The sequence below is a fragment of the Sciurus carolinensis genome, chromosome 17, assembly GCF_902686445.1.
Source record: "Sciurus carolinensis chromosome 17, mSciCar1.2, whole genome shotgun sequence".
NCBI classification, from domain to species: Eukaryota; Metazoa; Chordata; class Mammalia; order Rodentia; family Sciuridae; genus Sciurus; species Sciurus carolinensis.
The window spans coordinates 57,119,841-57,142,912 of record NC_062229.1 but is presented as its reverse complement, the minus strand read 5'-3'; the positions used below and the strand labels follow the sequence as shown (position 1 = coordinate 57,142,912).

Here is a 23,072-nt window from a genome sequence, read left to right as displayed (position 1 = left end):
ATTATTGCTGATAGTCCCACAGTACTCTGTCCACCACTCTCTCTACCACCAGGTGACATCTCTTCTCCCCTATCCTGAAATAGCCACATTCAATTCTTTCCATGTATCTTCTGGCAGTGGGGAATGCTCATATTGCTATGTCTTGACTTCTCATTTTTGGGAAATATCTATAATTTTCCATTATGGAAGATGAAGATTAAGTTCTTTTTCACAATTCTGACCTTACTCCACACACATCAAATCCCCATCTGCATATATTGTTATATTACAATTTTAGTGCATTATCATATTTACACTAGGTAAGTTATATTCATAATTGTTATATTCATAACAACTGCTAAACCTTTTTGGGGGGTTCTGTGATGTAAATTGAGACCTTATCAAATTATCTGCTTCCCTTCTCAAAATTCTACCTTCCCATATCTGCTTCATGAGTGAGCTCTCAGCTACTGGATTTTTGGCTTAATTTTGTTGTGGTTTCCTCCTCTGCGATTATATTTGTCCTTGAGGGTGTGTGTATGTATGTGTGTGTGTGTGTGTGTGTGTGTGTGTGTGAGTGTGTGAGTGTATGTGTGAGTGTGTGTGTGTGTGTGAGTGTGTGTGTGTGTGTGTGTGTGTGTGTTTATAAAGTCAATTTACTATTGTCCAGACTGGTTTGGGGAGGAAAGAAAAGCAAATGCAGGTGCTCAATCCACTATCATTTTCCAGATCATTTAAAATGTTGAGTCTATTTTTCAAGCTTTAAAAAACAAAGCATCAAATTGGCATTTTAATGTGGGGAGCAAAGTCACTTTCAAAGAGTGGCCGTGCAAGTGGTGTGGGTATTGATGGAGGGTCAGGTCTGAAGAGGAGGGCATCCTGAACTCAGAAAAGGAAGTCATCTGGACCACTCTGTGGGCCAACCTAACTGGGACTGGCCACTCTACATTTTTCAAACAATGATGCAGCCAGATGAAGATGCTAAAGTTGATACTGGACCAGATGAAAAGGCTCACTGACGATTCTAAATTGCCTATTTCTTTAATGTAATTTTGAAAATATGTCAGAGTACAATTAGAGAGAATTTTCTATTTTGGCATAATTTATTGCCAGAGAACACACTTCAATTTCAGACTGGTTTCCTCTGTCATACAATTAGCCTTTATCTAATGACGGTTTCTTTGTTAGCTAAATAAAAAATGCATCCTCATCCAGCTACCAAGCATCCAGGCTAATCGCTTTATTTTATTTTTGTTCAGGGCATGAAGTATTAACCAAGGGTAATATATAAGCTAAAACATAGCAGATGTGTCCCCTTATATAGCTATTGATGAAATTGTAGAATATAATCTTACTTTGAGTAAGAGTGTGTGTGTGTGTGTGTGTGTGTGTGTGTGTGTGTGTGTGTAAGCCCAGAGATAAGTTTATATAGGCACAAAAAATAGACTGAAAGAACACACACCACTGCTTAACAATAGCTACCTCTTGGAACAAGTTAATTTTTTTTTTCAGATAGCTACATAAATACAGCTTTATTCATTTTTCAGAGATTGTCTTTTGGCTAAGAAAATTATATAAAACAATAAAATTTTAACTATGATTTTTGCCTGAAAAAGTCAATCGTGTTTACTTGCTAATCCAATTTTATTAGCCGCAGTACACAGAAGTCCCAGGATACACCATGCATACACGAGTCTTCTTTTTGTGCTTCAGGAAGACATGGACTTTCTGGATCTTTTTTAAACTAGCTTTTGCAGTTAATGACTTGGAGAATCCAGCACAAAAAGCTGCCAAGTCTCTTTTTCTTCCAACTCTCTACTTATCCCTTCAAAATTCCCTTTGTGGCAACAAACACTTGTAGGAGGCTCCACCTGCTGAGGACTGCCTTTCTAAGTGGAGAGAGCTCAATCCTCTGTCCACTACTTCAACTTCTGCTGGCTTCTTGACGTCTTTTTTTTTTTTTTTTCCTTTGCCTTTTTTTTCTAGGTTAAACTGAGCAATCTCATCGTTTTTCTCTTGATGCACTTCAGCAGTGAATTACTCCTCCTGGCTAAGAGCTTCATGTCCTCAATGTGAATTGTACCTCTTTTTTCCATTGCTGTTGCTTCTCGGCCTCCACTTTGTCCTCCTTCATGTGGTCCGACCCGGGAAGACGCAAGAAGGCAGAAAGAGGTGGCTGCATATGGGCATGGTGGTGCACTCCTGTAATCCCAGCTGCTTGAGAGGCTGAGACAGGAGGCTCACAAGTTTGAGGTCAGCCTCAGCAACTTAGCAAGGCCCTAACCAAGTTAGTGAGACCCAGTCTCTAAATAAAAAATATTGAAAGGGTCAGGAATGTAGCTCAGTGGTTAAGCACCTCTGGGTCAATCCAAAAAAAAGACCAAAAAATAAAATTTTTTGGTCCCAAAAAAAAAAAAAAAAAAAAAAAAAAAGAAGTGGCTGCCCATCCAATCAGATTTCTGTAGCAGTCTTAATTTTTATTTGTTTATAATGTTCATTCACTGCTTTTTTTCAATTAAATAACAAAGAAAATCCCTTTTGCTTCTCAAACTGATTCTATAGGAAGCAAACATTTTTAAAAATTACCATTGGGCTGGGGTTTGGCTCAATGGTAGAGCCCTGGCACGTGTGAGGCACTGGAACCTTCGATCCTTAGCACCACATAAAAATAAATAAATAAAAATTAAAAAAAAATTACCACTAACCAGAATTAACTACTGACTGGCACTACCCCATGCCAGCACCAGCTGCATCCCACCACACCCAGAATGGATATATATCTAATGTCATCAGGTTCAAACACCAATATTTTCCCTATTTTTCATTCATGGTGGGGATGTGGGGATGAATTTGATAAAACAGCTGTCTTGAATTGTTAGGGTTCCAAGCTTCAACCAGTCTATTTTTCCAAGCTTCACTTTACTCTGGAAAAATGTATTGATCTGCCTAAACATCCCATCAGTTCTTCAAAATCATCAGAGTTTTTTTGCCATTAGTGCAATTACAGTGTCCCTACTATGTCAGAAAGGCTGGAGGTGGTTTTTCTGCCCTAGATGAAGACCTCAGGTAAATATTCCTAGAAGTACAAAACTATGCAACGTGGGTTATTTTTAAATGCTTTTGGCCTGGTATGGTGACGCAGGCCTATCATTCCTACTACTTGGGAGGCTGAGGCAGGAGGATTACAAGTTGGAGGCGAGCCTGGGCAACTTAGTGAGACTGTCTCAAAATTAAAAATAAGAAGGGCTGGGGATGTAGTACAGTGGCAGAGCACCCCGGGTTCAATCTCTAGTACCAGAAAAAGATAAAATAAAATATTGCCTTTTACCAAAGATTACCATTCAAGAGACATTTATTTTCTCTTTCAGCTTTCTCTCAGACTTTCTAAAATACTTCCCAATCACAGAATATAAAATTTAAAAATGTCAGTGACGAGAAGGGAGGGGAAAATAACAGTAGCACATAGAGTGATAAAATCACTGAGCCTCTGATTTCCTAGACATCTCCACAGTGCCACCTTCTAGCTGGGACACCTCATTGCCTCTCCTTCACTGCCTTCCCCTTTAACTAGTGCTATGGATTCCCTTGAGTTCCTTTCTGAAGCGAAGGAGACAGGAAAGCCAAGAGGAGGAGTCCTGAGTTCCATTCACATCAATGCAGAGTGAGGGGCCAGAGCCCACAATCTGACCTCTGCTAGCCTAGTGGAAACCTCTAAGTTACCCAACAAATTATCTCACAGTGTCAAGAAAACTTGGATCTGGAGGAAAAAACCTTCCAACATTAACTGTTCGTCTCTCCTCTCTCACTTCTATCATCAGTCCTTAATGATCTGCCAATCATCTAGTTAGTATTCTAGGGAGTTCTAAGCTCTCCGCGGACTCTTAATTTATCCCAGTTTCCTCCCAGTTCACAGTAAAGTCTCTCCAAGGTCCATGATGGGCAAGAATATTCAAATCACAAAACATTTGTGCTGTGAGACCTCAGAAGTCACTGAGAACAACTCTTTCATTTCAGATGGAAAAAATGAGGCTAAGAGAAGAAATGAGGGACCTGAGGTCTCAATGCTAGTAAAGGGCAGAGTCTGGGTTCCTCCCCAAGACTAAGGGACGAAGACTGTGTTCCTTCCTTCTTTGCCCAGTTCCATCATCTCAACCACCTGTTCCTTTGTTTTTCTGTTTTATGCTATTTCCCTAGATGGTAGTTGATTTGATGTTTATTTGCATTTATTTAAAATAAAGTGATTTATCTTCATTGTTACCACAAAATATGCTCACTTACAGAATTTTTGGAAAATGGAAACTTCTTCTATTTTTCCTCATTACAGCCTACGTGAGCATGCTTGTACAGAACTTGGGAAGTACAGAAAAATATAAATAAGCAGAAGAGAACATAACTCATAATCCCACCTTCTGGAGGTCACCATTGTTAACATTTTGGTGTATTTCCTTCCAACCTTTTCTCTAAACTTTTCAGGTAATTATATTTCATGACACATATAATTCTGCTTTGTTATTTTCACCAACGAATGTTCTCGTTGGACTCTACACATATATTATATTTCTCTTTCTTCAGCAGGAACTCATTTGTCTGTCGAATGAGTAACTGGAGACTGAAAATCCTGGTCACACTTTCATCGTGTGGTTCTGGTGTCTTTTTGGTCTGTGTTCTGGAGGTTGTTTTGAAATTATCTTGCTGCCAAGAAGTGTATGTACTTTCTTCTGTTTGTTTACTTGGATCAAGAAAAACCTCCCACTGAAAGGATGTCTGGCCGTATTCTGTGCAACACAAGCCAACATCAATACATGTGGATATTTGCATTTGAAATAAGATGCATATTGAAAGTGCCCATTTTAAAAGAGAAAATTACACTGGAGCAAAAATAAAATTCTGCTCCATTAAAAAGGCTGCAATTGACTATCATAGAGATTCAAACATATCTCCCCAAAGTAAGAGAAATAAGACATAAAAACCCTCCTTTCCACCCCCATTCTCAGAGGCTGGGTCTAGTCAATTTCAATTTGTGGAAATATTTCTCCTGAATCTTTGCCCAAAGATTCATTTATGCATAAAGATGGAAACACACGGTAGGACTCAAGTCAACTGCCAAAAATGCTCACTTGACTGTGCGGCTGCGCAGTGGGGGGAACTTGAGGGGAAAAACTGCCACTGGAATAAACTGCACCTCGATGTCTTATCTGCAAAGACACCACAGGCTTAGCTTTTGTCTAAGCACAAAGGAAACCAATTAAGCCCATTAACGAGGAGAATTCAATCTCTGCCAATATGCTATCCGGGGATTTAAATTGACCATACTAAAATTAAAATTAAAAAGAGAGGGGCTGGGGATATAGCTCTGTGGTAGAGAGCTTGCCTAGCAGGCCCAAGGTGCTGGTTTGATCCTCAGTACCCTTCACCCCCAAAAAAGAGGGGTCAAATGTATGACAAATATGGCAATTGCTCACAGTCTGCAGATACCTGGGCCAATTCTATCAGAAGGAAAATAAGGCACGCATGCTTTCGTCAGTAAGTATTATAAATAATGGTAAAGTTCGGGCTCTTAAAAATGCTATTTTCTGAAGTCTAATCAATAAAAGGTGGCCTTTGGAAGCAAAGAAGCATCATGCTCCCTCGCAGCCAGCCGTCCTCGTGACCTTCGAGGACTGCATCAGAGGTCACTCAGAATACAGGCTGATGGCTAGCTCACCCACGAAGGCAGCAGTCCTTTGCCTCATGGCTGAGCTGGTCATAAGCCAAGCTCTCTGGTTCAAGTTGAAAGTGGCTTATGTAACCACCCAAAGCTGAGGAATGACCCAGGCCCAGTGGTCTTCAGTAACCCACTGCGCTTAAAGACCATCCTGCTCAGGATCACACAGCTGGTATTGCTGGTGCTTCTATGATGCTAAAGCCCCTCTAGGACCCTGCAACCATTACTGGCACTGGCCATTTCCAGACAAAGACTGTCCAGCTCATCCTTCTTTCCATTTTGGCCACTGGTGAGAACATCTACATCAAAAGGATTTGGAAATATATATTTAAGAGAAAAAAGTCAAACTGAAAAAGGTTGTCTCTGCAGTTACTGTTCAGGGTAGATCTGTGATGCTAACTATACAGCCCGGTTCAGTGGAGAGTCTGAGGGTCCCAGCTCCATCTACATGGACATCTCCAGCAACCCAAATAATCAGTCCTGATCTGTGAAATGGGGATTCGTGTCAGTACCTATGTTGTGTTAAAGATATGATCTAGCACAGAGACTCACTTGCAAAGTGACTATTAATTATAAATCACAAGTCCCTTCTCAAAAGTGTATTTTTAGAGTCACACATCATCTGTTTAAAGTATGAATGATTTCCTTTGTCAGGGAAATTTGTTAACTTCTTGTTCCTCATACTGCTATTTGCTGTAGTTGGATCATGAATGTCCCCAAAAGGCCTATGTGTTAAAGACTTGTCCCCAGGGTTGCACTGCTGGGAGGTGGTAGACCTTTTAGGAGGTGGGACCTAATAGGAGGTCTTTAGGTCCCTGAGGGTGTGCCTTTGAAAGGGATTACGGGACACTGCTCCCATTTCATGTTCTCTTTTGTTTCCTGGCAATAAGACAGGTCAAAGCAATAGGGCCAACTGATCATGAACTGAAATCCCCCAAACCGTGAGCTAACATAAACCTTTCCTCTTTATAAATTGATTGTCTTAGGTATTTTGTTATAATGCTGGAAAGCTGACAAACACACCATTTCCAACCAGTTTCTAAGATACCCCAAGCAATGTGTGTCACTGGAGTTTCAAAACATTTACCTGCAAGCTGTTGTTCAGTAAATCAAAGTCACTGTATCTTCTAACAATCTGTAAGAGAGGAGATAATAGTGTTTTGATTCTGCAAAAACATCCCTTTCCATTTCCTAATGTACTATTTACTGGTATTCTAGAGCTGAGACACTTATGCTAAGAGGAGGAGGAGGGCTTTCTGGGGCTTCCTCTGTTTAACTTGACGAGCTGATAAAACAGACCTAGCAGAGCTCTAGATTTGGCTGGGCCAAGGGAAACTGGTTAATGCCAGACAAACTTACAAGACATTAACAAGTAGATGAATTAATGATTTACCAAATAATAAAGGAATGAAGTTTTACTAAGCATAGGCTCAAAATAAATAAATAAATAAATAAATTTAAAAAAAGGGAGTGGACAGGTCTGAGTCCATGTTCTTCTTCCCCTGGATTAAACGTCCCCCAAGATGATCTCCCATCACTCTGGAGACTGGCTTACATCTCCAGGAAGGGCTGCCACCTCTCACCCTGATTTCTCAAGCCTCCCTTCTTGGCAGACAGTCCACCTTCCATTGTCTATATTCTTTCTTAGTTGCGATGATGTCATTAATCAGTCCATGGATCTGGGTCCTGCTTTTGAATAGTTTAACTTCAGCCTTTATTGGGGTTGTCAAATGTTAGTGTGCAGAAGAATTGCCTGAAAATCATCTAGAACCCCACCCACAGAGAATCTAATTGAGTAGGTGTAGGGAGGGCCTAAGAGTCCATTTTTGTCAGGCACTCCCAGGTTGCTAATGCAGTGGATCTAGAAAACTGCACCAAGACTTGATTTTTCTGGTAGGACCTTGCTGTTGGTACTACTTGCTGAATCCACATGAAAAAGCTGAATTTAGCTGGGCACCATGGCAGCACACCTGTAATCCCAGTGGCTCAGGAGGCTGAGACGGGAGGATCACGAGTTCAAAGCCAGCCTCAGCAAGAGGGAGGAGCTAAGCAACTCGGTGAGACCGGCTCTAAATAAAATACAAAATAGGGTTGGGGATGTGGCTCTGTGGTTGAGTGCCCCTGAGTTCATACCCCAGTACTCCCCCAATAAAAGAAAAAGTTAAATTTAAGGCCATCTCTAATAAGAGCAAAAAAGCAAAAGATAGTACAGTGGTTACCCACATTGATTATGCAAATTTCAAGCCTGTTCTGCCAAACATCTGATCTTGGACAAGTTACTTACCTCTCAAATATAAAATAGGGGTAATTCTACCACACAGGACTGGTTTTAAAGGGTTAAGAGAATTAATGCACTTGAAGCAGTGCTGAATACTTAATAAATGCTTGATAGATGTTAAATGAAATAATTATTCAAACAAACAGCAATTTGAAATTCTAGGCAAAGGCAAGATTGAGGGTGGCCACTGTGGTCAGACTGCATGACTTGGGGGAGACAAGAAACTGCATAAGGTGGAAGATCAAGTTCAAGCTGAGCTGTGAAGGACAAGGTAACATTTTTGGAAGGAGGTGGAATAGCAAACATAACTACTAGAACAGTAGAGGCTGGAGACGTAGCTCAGAGGTAGAGCAATTGCCTAGTGTGTCCAAACCCTAACACTGCAAAACCAAGACAAAAGCAAACAGGAAAGAAATGGCCACCTTCAGAATGACAAGTCAACTGGAATGGGGAAGACCTCTAGGTCTGTCTAGGAAGTGTTTTCTCTCTGAAGCCACCACTGAGAACAGCAGATCCTGGGACTCCAAGAAGACCCTCCCTTAGGGACAGTGAGGGAGCTAGCACTTGGAGTGGCCTGGGAGTGGACTTGGGCATCCATGAAATGCAGTGACCTGGACTGTACAATAGCCAGGACAATGACTCACCTTTCTGGTGGACTAAATTCTAAACTCACCCACCTGATCCATGGCTGTAGGTTCGGGACTAAGCCAGAAAACAAATTCCTAGATACTCTTTCTGGTTACACTGTATACAATTTAACAAAACAACCGGAACAGAAAATCCTTTTATGATCCTTGTCTTAAAGTTATAGGTTACATTAGGGTATAAGAAAAGGATCTAGGAGGGAGCATGGGAGGGTAAGAGGAAGTGCTGGGGAGCAAAACTGATCAATTATATTTTATGCATATATGAATACTCCACAATGAAACTCACTAATCTGTATAATTAAAATGTAGCAATAAAAAAAAATTAAATGAAGAAAAGTTAAAGGTTTATAGCTAAAAGAAATACGATTTGTATTTATCAATGTTCTGATTTTTCCCATTTTTGGATGGCCCACGTCAGGGTTCTGGTGACAAGTTCAAACATTTTTCTAGTTGATAAAAAGTGCTTACCTGCCAGCTATTTTCTGCAGAAATTCCTCTTTGCACCCGAATGATATATTCCTATAGATGGGTGGGGGAGAAAGAGCCTCAGTTATAAAACCATAGACTCAGAAATTAGTAAAAATATCAAATAAAGTATACTTAAGAGCAAAGAAAATAACAAGTTGAGCTATTGCCTGAAAATCCAAAATCCAAAATCCAATATCCTCCAAAATAGGAAACTTTTGAGCATCACCATGATGTTCAAAATCTTCAGATTATTGGACAGGAGATGTAGTTCAGTGGTACAGAGCGGGCCTAGCATGTGCAAGATCCAAAGTTCAATCCCCAACATTGAAAAAGAGACAGTAGTGCAGGCCTATAATCCCAATGGTTCAGGAGGCTGACGCAGGAGGATCACAGGTTCAAAGCCAGCCTCAGAGGCTTAGTGAGGCTGTAAGTGACCTAGTGAGACCCTATCTCAAAATAAAAAATAATGGGCTGGGGATATAGCTCAGTTGCTAGAGTGCTTGCCTCATGTGCACAAAGCTCTGGGGTTCAATCCCCAGCACCACAAAAAAAAAAAAAAATCATAATAATAATATTAATAAAGGATTGGGGATGTAGCTCAGTGGTTAAGCACCCTTGGGTTCAATCCCTGGTACAAAAAAAAAGGAGAGAGGGAGAAAGTTTCATATTTTTTGAAGCACTACACTACAAATTTTCAGATTTGGGAGGCTCAGGGGTAGAGTCTATGCAAATAGCCTAAAATATAGCAAACCCTGAATCTTCTGATCCCAAGCCTTTTGGATGAGGGGCATTCAACCTGTACCAGAAACAAACAGGGACATTACATAAAGACAAAGGGAATCTACCAGGAAGATAGTAATCCTAAATGTGTATGCACCAAATAACAGAACTGTAAAATATGTGAGGCACAAGCTGATAGGACTTAAGAAAATAGAGACAAATTCATGATTATAATCGAGATTTCGACACACCTCTCTCAACTGCTGATAGAACAACTACACAGAGACAGGCGCAGTGGCGTGTGCCTGTAATCCCAGTGGCTTGGGGGGCTGAGGCAGGAGAATCTCAAGTTCAAAGTCAGCCTCAGCAAAAGAGAGGCACTAAGCAACTCAGTGAGACCCTGTCTCTAAATAAAATTTAAAAAAATGGCTGGGGATGTGGCTTAGTGGTTAAATGTTCCTGGGATCAATCCCTGGTACAAGAAAAAAAGAACAACAACAACTAAATGGAAAACCAGTTAGGATATAGAAAATCTGAAGAATACCATCAACCAACTGGATTTAATTAGCATTTATAGTACACTCCATCCAATAACAGAAGAATACACATTCTTTTCAAGTGACCATGCAGCATAACCAATATAGACCACATCCTGAGCCATTAAAAAAAAAACCTCACCAAGCTTAAAGTAACTGAATTTATACAAACTAGAACCAATAACAAAGATAAAAGAAAAACTCTCCAAACAGTTTAAAACTAAATCACATACTTCTAAATAATCCATGGGTCAAAGATGAAATCTCCAGAGAAAAACAAAAAAAACCACTGAACTGAAAAGTAACACAATGTTTGGGCTCAGAACATGATATCCCAAATTATGGTGCCTTACTGTGCTAAATATCTTGAACCGAGGGAAAGGATCAGAAGTGAAATCTTTCTGTCTCCTGTCCTTTTCCTACCCCACGAGAGGCCGTGGAAACTAGAAACCCTCTCCCTAAAAGCCAGTCATAAAACCTAAAAATATTACTCCACCCTTCCCCTCATTTTCTGTGGCTATAAAGAAATTCTTCCATCTACCTTGTCTGACCCTCATTTCAGACAGGGTTCTGCTCTATACCTGGGCAGGAAGAACGCCACATAGAAAGGCCAAGAGGAATCTGAACTAGGCCTCGTGGGGCTTCCCATTCAGTCTTTTACCATAAGAACTATGTCCAATCACATGTCTAAATGGCTGTCCATTTTTCATTGAATCTAATCATAAAAATAGTTCTGAAAGGCACCTTGGCCTGTGCCTGTAATCCCAGTGACTGGAGACTGAGGCAGGAGGATCGTGAATTTGAGGCCAGCCTCAGTGACTTAGCAAGACTTTGTCTCAAAAGTTTTAAAAAATTTTAAAAAGGGCTGGGGCTGTAGCTCAGTGGTAAAGCATCTGGTTCAATTCCCAGTCCTGGGGGTATGAGGAGTTTTCCTTGAGACTTTGGGTTTTCATTTCTGAAGGTTCCTGTGTCATGTAAAAACTTTGATTAAAACAATTTGTTATGCTTTTTCCTGTTAATCCATCTTTGTCAGTTTCTTCAGATACAGTCAGGAACCCTAGGAGAGATGAAGAAACTTTTCCTATCCTAGCAAATTTCTGAGACACGCTCAAGTAGTGCTGAAAGGGAAATTTAAGCACTAAATGCTTTTATAAGAAAAGAGAGAAGTATCAAATCAATACAAGTTCTACCTCAAAAGCCTAGAAAAGGATCATAATAAACTTGAAGCAAGTAGAAGGAAGGAAATAAATACAGATAAGAACAGAAATTGATGAAATTTGAAAAGAGAAAACCAGTGAAATGAAAAAATGATTCTTTGACGAAACCAAAAACTTAACAAACCTCTAGCAAAGTTGACAAGAAAAGAAAGACTAAGACATAAATCACTAATATCAGGACTGAAACAGGATATCACTCAGACTACAGACTCCCAAAGGATAAGAGGGTGACATGAACAAATCTACCCACAGAAATTTGACAATTTAGATATAACAGACCACTTCCTCAAAAACCACTAAGTATCACAACTCACCCAATATGAAATAGATTCATTTACTATCTTTACAACTAATAAGAAAATGGAACTCATAATATAAAAACTCCCCCCAAAAGAATTTTCTGGACTTGATGGTTTCATGGGAGAATTCTGCAAATATTTAAAGGATTAACAGCAATTCTATACACACTCTTCTAGAAAACAGATGAGAAAGAACAGTTCCCAATTTATTTGATGAAGCTAGTATTAACCTAACCCAAACCAAAGACACTACAAAAAAAGAACCACAGAACTACAATATCATTGATGAACATGGGCTCAAAAGTCCTTACCAGAATATTAGCAAACAGAATTTAACAATATATAAAAAGAGGGCTGGAGAAGTTCAGTGGTAGAGCACTTAATAGCATGAAAAGAAAATATATGTGTATTTGTAGACACACATATATTATGAGAGTTTATTCCAGGGATGTAAAACTGATTCATTATTCAGAAATCAATCAATATAATCTGCCATAATGAGTTATAGGGAAAAAAAATCACATGATCACATAAAATGATGCAGAAGCTGGGCATGGTGGCACAAGCCTATAAGACCAGCAACTTGGGAGGCTGAGGCAGGAGGAATGCAAGTTGGAGGTCAGTTTCAGCAATTTAGCAAGATCCTAAGCAATTCAGAGAGACCCTGTATCAAAATAAAATATAAAAAGGGCAGGGATGTGGCTCAGGGGTTACACACCCCTGGGTTCAATCCCTGGTGACAGAAAAGAAAAAGAAAAAAAAAGATGCAGGAAAACAGTTCGACAAAATTAACACACTTTCGTGATAAAAACTTTCAGACAAACAGGAATAGAGGATAACTTCCCTAATTTTTTAAAAAGCTTCTACAAATATCCTAGAGCTAACACACTTAATGGTGAAAGACAACATTTCCCCCCAAGATAGGAACAAGGCAAGATGCCTGTGCTCACTGTTCTCATTCAACACAGTCCCAGAAAGCCTAGTTAGTGCAATAAGACTAGGAGAAGAAATAAAAGCATACAGATCAAACAGAAGAAATAAAACAGATTCTATTTGCAGATGACATGATAATTTACATAGAAAAACCCAAGGAATCTACCAAAAAAAAAAAACAACACTCCTCGAACTAATAATTAATTTTAACAAGGATCAGGGTACAAAAATCCTTTGCTGGGTGTGGTGGCATGCTTACAATCCCAGTGCCTCAGGAGGCTGAGGCAGGAGGATTGCGAGTTCAAGGCCAGTCTCAGAAATTTAGTGAGGCCCTAAGCAATTTAGTGAGACCCTCTCAAAATAAAAAATAAAAAGGGCTGGGGATGTGGCTCAGTGGTTAAGTGTCTCTGGGTTAATTTCCTGGCACCCCCCCCAAAAAAATTAAATATATGAATATCAATTGTATATCTATATTCATAGCAGCTTTACTACTAATAGCCCCCCAGTGGAAACAAGGCAGATGTCCTTTAATAGGTGGTTAAATTCTGCTCTATCCACACCATGGAATCCTACACACACAGAGGAATGAAATATTGAAACACACAACTTGGATGCTCCAGAGAATTATGCTGAGTGAAGAAAGTCAATCCCACAAGATTATATACTGAATGATTCCATTTATGTAATATTCTTGAAATCACAAAATTACAGAGATGGAGAACAGAGTAGTAGTTGCCAGGAGTTCGGGTGAGGATAGGGGCTAGGTTTGAAAGGGAAGTGGGTGTGTCTGTAGAAGGGCAAGTGAGGGATGTTTGTATTGATGGAAATGTTCTCTATTTTTTTTTTCATTTTTAAAAATTTTTTGTTTATAGATGGACACAATACCTTTATTTATTTATTTATTTATTTATTTATTTATTTATTTAGTGCTGAGAATCACTCATCACATCACATGTGCTAGGCAAGTGCTCTACCACTGAGCTACAACCCCAGCCCTGTTCTCTATCTTAACTACCTCAATGTGGATATCCTGATTGTGGTATTATACTATAGTGTTTGGAAGATGTTACCATTGGGGGAAATTGAGGATAGGGTATATGACTCTCTCTGCATTATTTCTTATAGCTGCACATGAATCTATAATTATCTCAAAAAGTTTAATTAAAAACTAAGCAAAAAAAAAAAAGAACTAAGCAAAATGTAGACATTCAAAACTACATGTTCTATCTGTCAGAAGACTAAGATCCATGATTTTTAGTGTTCAAAGTATACATTTCATATGCCATCAGCTATGAAAGACTATGATTAACAACTAAAAAAATGTAATAGATTAATAGATAGGCTCCAAGGCCATTTCCCAAAGAAAACAAATCTCCTGACCTTCCAACCTGCCTGATCATCAAAATCACCTAGCCAGGCAGGGCAGTGTATCAGAATACATTCCCAGGCCTGCACCAAACCTGTTAGATCAGAATCTCTAGGAGAAAAACAAAACAAAACACAAAACCTAGGTATTCAAAATTTTAATAGCCTCCCCAGGCAATTCTTATTAATAAATAAGCAAGAAACCCAGACCCAGTTACAGCCTCCTGCATAGGCAAACAAGGATTTGACAAGGAATGGATTAAATCATAAAAAGAATGTTGACATTTTTTTCTTCAAATGTTCAGAACTGTTATACTAATGTTGGGTGGAATGATTTAGGCATTACTTAGAGTCACTACTCAACAAATGTTTAACACAGTACCCAACAAATCTTTTCTACTGAATTAATCCCACTGACTTAAGTAGGTTATTTAGAAAATAAAACCAAAGAAGCATTGTTAACCTGGCAATTGGATTTTAAAACTGACCTTATTACACTATCATTCATTTCCATGCTGTTTATTTAGCAAAGGCTGATAAAATCCACACAAGTAGAAACTTCTGCCTCCTCTGGAATATGTTAATATGGATAGTACAGCCAGGTGCAAAGGCAATTTTAGTGAGTAGGGAGGCTGAAGTAGGAGGATTGCAAGTCAAAGGCAGCCTCAGCAACTTAGTGAAGCCCTAAGCAACTTAGCGAGACCCTGTCTCAAAATAAAACATAAAAAGAGCTGGGGATGTTGCCCAGCAGTTAAGTACCCCTAGGTTCAAAGCCTGGTACTAAAGAAAAAAAAAGGTATATTCAACAACATACACTCAATCATTATGAGTGAAACAACGATGTACTTGGTGCCATGCTTAGTGAGCTTCATATGGAGTTATAAAATCAATATTCAACTGATTTGTGTCTTAGGTAAATCTTAAGCAATATACTAATGCAATTACTTCTGAATACATAAAAACAAAATGCTTAAAATATCTGACAGTCTTACATTGGGGAATCAGTTCTTTGGCTTTGAACTGTTCTCTGCCCTGCGCTGTAACACTGCCAAATTTTCTGACCTTTTATATTCTAATAAGTAAAGATCTAAATTAGCATGTGTAACTGGGTAATTCAAAACAACTACACATAATTTTTTTTTTTTTTTATGTCTGAAGTAGGTGCACACCTATAATCCCAGCTGCTCATGAGGCTGAGGGAGGAGACTCACAAGTTCAAAGCCAGCTCCAGCAACTTAGTGAAGACCTGAGCAACTTATCAAGACCCTGTCTCAAAGTAAAAAATAAAAAATAAAAAGGGCTGGGTTGCTGGGTGCAGTGGTGCATGCCTATAATCCCAACAGCTCGGGAGGCTGAGGCAGGAGGATCTCAAGTGCTTTCAAAGCCAGTCTCAGCAAAAGCAAGGTGCTAAGGAACTCAGCAAGGCCCTGTCTCTAAGTAAAATACAAAATAGGGCTGGGGATGTGGCTCAGTGGTTGAGCGCCTCTGGGTTTGATCTCCAGTACAGAAGGAAAGCAGAGGAGAGGAGGGGAAGGGAGGGGAGGGGAGGGGAAGGGAGGAAAGGAAAAGGAAAAGGAAAGGAAAGGAAGAAAGGAAATATTAAATCTCAATTAGTTTGAGCATTCATTGCTTCAATCAGAGGAATATGTTCAATTTTAAATTTCAGCTCAGTGTTAGGCAGTTAGTAGATGTTAGCTAGGCATCGCTGGCTTGCATTACCTACTTTTCAGTTTGAAGTTTGGACGTGAGTTTTATAAGATGTTGCTACCACCTGTGAACATGAATCAAGTACCCTTCATGTTCAGTCTGAGCTTCGTTCATGCTAGAGACTTAACTCTCATCAAGAAAGGTGCCGTCCGACTAGGAAGGCGCTGCACTCTGCTCCTTTCCTCTCTACACATGTAGTTTAGGTTTTTTTAAAAAAATACACTTGGCTTCAATGCAGCCCCCAAAAATGATTGAGACAATATTTGGCAGAAGTGAAGCAGTAGCTACAGACAGTGTGTGGGTCCTGATGTTAGGCTATGACATCCCAAAATGACATTCTAGTTACTGTTGCTGCCAAGAGACTCTATGTTTATGTCAGTGTTCTCAAAAAAAAAAAAAAAAAAAAAAAAAAAAAAAAGTGATTCTGCTCCCAGGTGACATTTGGAGACTTTTTTTTTTTTTTTTGGTACTGGGGATTGAACTGCTGAGCCAGATCCCCAGCCCTTTTTATTTCTTATTTTGAGGCAGGGTCTCACAGAGTTGCTTAGGGCCCCACTAAATTGCTAAGACTGGCCTCCAACTTGCAATCCTCCTGCCTCAGTCTCCCGAGTCACTGGGATTACAGATGTGCACATCACCACACCTGGCATCTGGAGACATTTATGATTATCATGATTTATCATGGTGGGGAAGAGCAATGTAAGCTGAGGCCAGGAATGCTGCCAAGCAAAGAACAGGACAGACACCATAACAAAGAACTGTTACCCCAAATGTCAAAGTGCCAAGGTCCAAAGTACCCAGGACCAGATGAATACAACAGGTGACCCGGTCTATGGAGGCCTAGGATACAGGATGATGTTAGGAGTTACTTCTGTCATTGACTGCCCTTGTTTCATAGTCCCAATAATACTCCACAGGCAACACTGTCCGTAGCATGTTCACATCTACCTACGGGATGCACTTAGCTACTGGGGCCACAAGATGTCATCCACTGTGCATCCCCTGTGAAGGTACATAAAGAATGAGGCTTCAGAAACTGTAGAATGGAGGATACCAGAGGATGAGGGTAGAACTGCACAGAAAAAGATGTTGGTCCAAGGGTACGCACTTTCAGTTAGACAGGAAGAATATATTTTAGTGATCAATTGCACCATGTGATGATGACAGTTAATGATAATGTAAAATTATGAATTTCTAAAAGAGATTTTAAACATTCTCACCACAAAGAAATGACCAGTATGTGAGGTGATAGATATATTAATTAGTTTGATTTTTCCACAGAGTATATATCATGATATTACATTGTATCCCATAAATACTTACAATGTTATTTGTTAGTTACATATTAAATTAAGGAACTAAGTGGTGGAGCATGTGGGTTTGATTCCCCAGCACCACACACACAAGAGCTTAAAAAAAAAAAAATTAAATTAAAAAAAGACCAACAAAATTAATTAGACATACTTGATAAAGAACCCAATAAACCAAAAAAAAAATTTAAAAAGTAGGCTCTGTTGCAGTCCTGACATCCCATCTGCCCTGGGGTTACAATTATAGAAAGAGAATGGGAAGCAAGATACTTTTTTTTTTTTTGGAGTGAGGATGGAACCCAGGGGCACTCAACCACTGAGCCATATCCCTAGCCCTTTTTAAAATTTTTATTTAGAGACAGGGTCTTGCTGAGTTGCTTAGGGTCTCTCTAAATTGATAAGCCTGGCTTAGACCCTGAGATCCTCCTGCCTCAGTCTCCCAAACCACGGGGCTGCCCGGTTACTCAGATATATTTTTATTCCACTTCAAAGGGGCAAGTTGATCCTAGTAATAAAAACATTTGATTTTTTAAGATTGCTTGATACCACCATTCATACTGGCCAAAAGGAAATACTTTCACCTCAAATCTCTGCTAATTTAAACTAAAGAAAACAGCATGTCTGTCTAACTGCTTGCAAGCAGATACAAGTCTTAAGAAAGCCTAGAGATCACTAAAACCCAACATTTGAAGTCAGGCCTCCATCTCGCAAACTGGAGTTAGCAGCCCAGAATCCTCCAGTGAACCTTGCCCATCTTTCCCACCCTCTTTGATGTGGAGCAGAACCTAAGATGCATACACAAGAGGACATAAACCACCAAGGCCCTTGAGACAAGAAAGGGGAGCCGTCAGCCCCACAGGTAGTCCTGAGTCAGACAGAACTAGGCTGCCGTCACCAACCCTGTCCCATGATGCCACTTCCCCAAAGGGCCTTCCTGACACCACATCCTTGATCTTGGCATGTCAGGGAGGCCTATGCACGTGGGTGTTTTGACAAGTCATTGTGATCTGATACTGAAGTTTTTCAAATTGGACCTGCACTAGCATCACATGATTTCTGGCTTACAGAAAGAAAGAGAAGGGAGAAATAACGAAAAAGGAGCACTAACCACGTGCTAGGAACTCTGCAAAGCATCTAACCAAATGCTTCTTATTTGATCCTTCCGCTTCTTATTCAAACCCTCTCGGCAACCACTCAAGTGGGCAGATCTCTGCTTAGCAAGATACAGTGAGCTGTCCAATGTTGTACAGCTAAAGAAGCAGCTGATTGGAAACTGGAACCCAAGTCCTGTTGACTCCCAAGACCCTCCGACCTTCCAAACACAGCTGGTGACCCCCATGACCTAGGTAATTGTGAGGTCAGTCTCTTTCTGCAGTCCTAAAAGCCAGGGGTCCACACTGGTGCATGGAACTTGGCTGGCTCACCCATCATGCTACAAACCTATGGACTTACCTGAGGGTGCAGGGGTGGGGCTGGCATTTCCACAACTGATGATAAATGCTTCCAACACAAGCCATTTTCCAAGTAAGCATCCCCATGAGCATTTTGTGTTTACTGAGTTTCCAAAAGGGTATTTAGGATTTCACTGTCTAGTTGCTCAAAGATGCCTTGGTTTGATGACATTTTTAGAAAAGTTTAATTTCAATTTATCTGTCCCCGAGTATTTTAGTGAATTTACAAACACAGATCCCTTTGACTGTGTCCACATGTGTGTGTGTGGGGGGGTGTGTGGGTGTGGGTGTGTTTTGCTGGGGATCAAACCCAGGGCCTCACACATGCTAGGCAAATGCTCTACCACTGAGCCCCACACAGACCACTTGGAAAGAAAGGTGTTAAAGGAGCTAGTGCCAAGATTACATAATATGTAAACCTACAAATCAGCCTAAACCACACAATTCTTCTCTCTTTCCTTTTGGCACAGCTATCAGACTTACCTGGAGACTCAAAATACAGAAAGACATGGCATGGCTGTTCCGAGATGTTTTACAGATCACTCTCAGTGTGCCCGCCTCTACCTAAGCAGGGCATCTCAACTCTGCGGCATTCTGCAGGCACCCAGACAACTAAAAAAAATTTAAAAATCCCCTATGCTTGGGCCCTGTCTCCCAGAGATGCAGATTTAATTTGTCTGAGATAGGGCACAGGCATTAATAGGTCTTAAAAGTTCCCCAGGTGATTCTGATGTGCAGCTGGGGATGAGAACAAGTGTTTTAAAACTCCTTGAAGAAATCGGAAGCAGCTCCACACCACAGAAATACAAACTCTTGCACAGAAGGAATGGAAAAAAGTGAACCAAGTACTCACCAAACCTCAGTCCCCTCCACCCTTCGCCCCCTTCCCCCCCTGACTCTCACAGGGCTCAGCTCTGGTCTTCTTGGGTACAGTATGCACCCAATCCGAGCTTGCGCAGATTCCTCACACTTGACCCCATAGTGGTGGCTCCCACAGTAACACTTAGAACATCTGCCAATGTTCTTTGAGGTGAGCAAGGAAGAATAGTTACTCTCGTTTGGCAGCTGGGGGAACAGAGTTTCAAAGGATGGCTGCCTTGACTAGAAAGTGGTAGATCTGGGACAGGAGGCAGTCTTTAGTGCCCACCAGCCACACCACTCCTCTGGAGTTACTCCCAAACCTGCTTGCCTCCTGGCACCTTCCCTTCATAAGAAAAGCCCCCAAGAATGCTAAAAGCAAGTTGGGCATGGTAGCACACACCTGTAATCCCAGCAGCTCTGAAGGCTGAGGCAGGAGGATCAAAAGTTCAAAGCCAGCCTCAGCAACTTAGTGAGGTCCTTAGCAACTTGACAAGACCCGTCTCTAAATGAAATATAAAAAGAGCTGGGGATGTGGCTCAGTGGTTAAGCACCCCCCGGGTTAAATCCCTGGTATTAAAAAAAAAAATGCTAAAAACAAGAGACCTCACTGGATATCCAGCACCATGCCACTTCTCTGCTCCAGAATCTTCCACAGCCTCCACTGGCCATAGGACAAACCCAAACTCCTTACCTAGCTTCCACATTCTTCCACCTCCTGATCAAACTGACCTAACCCTTTCTTCCTATTCAACCCTCCACTATCAGACTCTTCAGAATATAAATATTTTTACTCCCCTTGCTTTGCTGGTCTACTTATTCAAAACCTGGAAGTTCAGCCTTTTATTTTTATTTATTTATTTATTTTTTGTGTGTGTGTGTGTGTGGTACTGGGGATTGAACCCAGGGTCTTATGCTTGCAAGGCAAGCACTCTACCGACTGAGCTATCTCCCCAGCCCTAAGTTCAGCTTTTTAAATGTTACTGCTATTTTGTCCTGTGTCTATCTATATTTGGGCAGGGGTATCTTTCCAGCTGAATTAAATTTTTAAAGGGTTAGAATCACACATTTCTTTCTGTTCTAAACAGCTCTGAGCACAACGTCAGGCCAATGGCAGAAGCACAGCAAATACCTGCTGATGGGTATTAGCTGACTGATGGCTTACACTTTTCAGGAGGAAGAAGACTGTATACCTACAACAGGTAGAGTCAAATGGCACTCGAGAAAATTCCCATGGGCTCTCCCAAGCTTCAGACTTACTATTCCTTTATAAGAAATAGTGTTCAGGGCTGGGGATGTAGCTCAGTGTTAAAGTGCTTGCTTAGCACATGTGCACGAGGCCCTGAGTTCAATCCCCAGCACCGCCAAAAATTTTTTAAAAATAAAAATAGAATTCACGTTCAAAATCAGTGTCACACAGCACAACAGCTGCACCTCACAAGCAGAAGTTTGTATCACCCCAAAGGACAGCAAGGTTTCTGAAGAAATTCTCATAATAGAATCAGATTACAGAACTTCCGCCCAGCTCGCTGGCCACCTGCCTGTGGCTTACAGTCTTTAATATTTCACTTAGAATTAATGAATACTCCTTGCTTTGCTACATATTCATTATTTATCACTGTTTCACCTGCAGATTTTCAGTGCTAGGACCAACCTTCGTTCTATAGACATTGCTGTGCAACCCCAGAATGTGTAAAAACTGCCCCCAAACAAATGAAATCATTGAGTTTTTAAAGGTACCCGAAGTATCACCACTAATCTTAAAAAATAAATTCTGGCAGATGAGTGAAGTCAAGTGCATCTCCTTTCCCACCATGTGAAATGAATTTCCTTTAAAGATCTAACCGACCGGATCACAGAAATGTGTGCTCTAATTTTATGCAAGGCAAATCTCCCAGTTTCTTCTTTGCTCACAGAATAGACAAGGAACATATCACAAACACACTTTGATCCCTGCAGTGAGATGAGCAACTACGGTCATGCATGCTTCTCCCCTCTCAGGTCTTTTGAAGTCCAAGATCTCCTCTGTGGGATGGTCTCCCAGCAGGAGAGCTGGTCTCCATGCTGACTTCAAAGAAAGCTGATGATCCAGTTAAGAGAAATACTGCAAAGAAGTGCTCCAAACTCCCTTGACCTCAGACATGATTACAGAATGGAAAAGGCATCTTAAATAGCCAGATCCTGCAGCATTCTATGGTACAATGACCCTTGAGAAATGCCAAAGCAAATCACCTAATTTGCTAAAATGTGAACCCACAGCAAAGGGGGGAAAAATTCAAAAAGCCTCAATTGAAACAAAATAAAGATTTTATTTCCTTGTTCAACAATCCTCATATGCCTTTAAACTGTAGAAACGGATGCAGTGTGAATAATGATCAAAGTACCACCCACTATATTTAGCTAGAAAAGACTATCAAACATAAAATCTCTGCTCTGTTGGCAATGATTTTTAGGTGGGCTCTGGTACCTATAGTGGCCAATTCCCTCACACCCTTAGCTGGTACTGAGGGGCCACCTGGGAGTTCTTCTGGGTCTGGAAGGAGAAGCTGGTACTGTGTAATGATTAGCCACAATGTGTCACCCCTCCTCCACATCACAGCCACAGGTCCCCAGGGGAAAAGGACAAAAGCTTTCCATTCACAGAGACTCAAGGTCCACTGCCACATATTAGTTTCCTGGCTTAACTTCTCTGGGCCTCAATTTATTCATCTGCAAAATCATTCCTTCCCAATAGGATTGTGATAAATATTCGATGAGATCGCATATTTAGAGCAGCCAGCATAATGGCCAGCTTTGTTCACTGTTAGATTTCTTCCTAACTAAGAAAACAGCGAACACAAGCTTTGTTTTGGTACCAGGGATTGAACCCAGGGCACTTAATCACTGAGCCAAATCCCCAGCCCTTTTTATATTTTCTTTTGAGACAGGGTCTCACTAAGTTGCTTAGGGCCTTGCTAAATTCTGAGGTTGGCTTTGAACTCTCGATCCTCCTGCCTCAGACTCCCAAGCCACTGGGATTATAGGAGTATACTGCCATATCAGGTCAAACGCAGCTTTCTGCAAGTGAATGCACCGTGGTTTTAATTAGCAAGCACAGGAGATATCAGCAACACTTGTAAGTGAGGAAGCACTACATATAAAAAACAAAAAGTCATTCTTTTTAAACATGGGAAATAATTTCCTCAGTCTTTGATTTCTAGAGTTATTACTTCAGTCCCAGCCTGTTGTCCCAGGTTCTTGCTCATTTTGGGCTTTTTTCCCTCCCTACATTTTTCTGGTTATACTCAATGAACGTATATTACTATATGATAAGAAAAGACAATTTTTAGTGTTAATTTCCAGGCTGCAGGTGTAGCTCAGTGGTAAGCATTGCCTAGCATGCATGAAGCCCTGGATCAATCCCCAGCATCACCAAAAAAAAAAAAAAAAAAAAAAAAAAGTTTGTTGGTTTGCTACAAGTATAATTTGAAACATGCCACTTGAAGGAATCCTGAGTGATAAGATAAAGATAGAGATTATCTGAGCTTAAATAAGAGCCTGATATGTTATCAATGATATGTGCAATCAATCACCCCTTTTCCTTTGGTAAGGAACCTTTTG

The 23,072-nt window shown here is 40.5% G+C and overlaps 1 protein-coding gene across 15 annotated transcripts in view; it reads right to left on the bottom strand.

The window, feature by feature from the left end:
* Pxk (PX domain containing serine/threonine kinase like) overlaps positions 1–23,072 on the bottom strand; it is a 74,691-nt gene that overhangs the window by 36,847 nt on the left and 14,772 nt on the right. For 14 of the 15 annotated variants that reach the window (XM_047532663.1, XM_047532664.1, XM_047532653.1 and 11 more), the window contains exons 2-3: positions 9,077–9,127; positions 6,771–6,818 (exon numbers count right to left, since the gene is read on the bottom strand). In XM_047532663.1, coding sequence (XP_047388619.1) covers positions 6,771–6,818; positions 9,077–9,127 — 99 coding nt within the window. Of the gene's footprint in view, positions 1–2,062; positions 2,187–6,770; positions 6,819–9,076; positions 9,128–23,072 lie in introns of those variants that run through there. The other variant, XM_047532651.1, reaches the window with a different exon arrangement.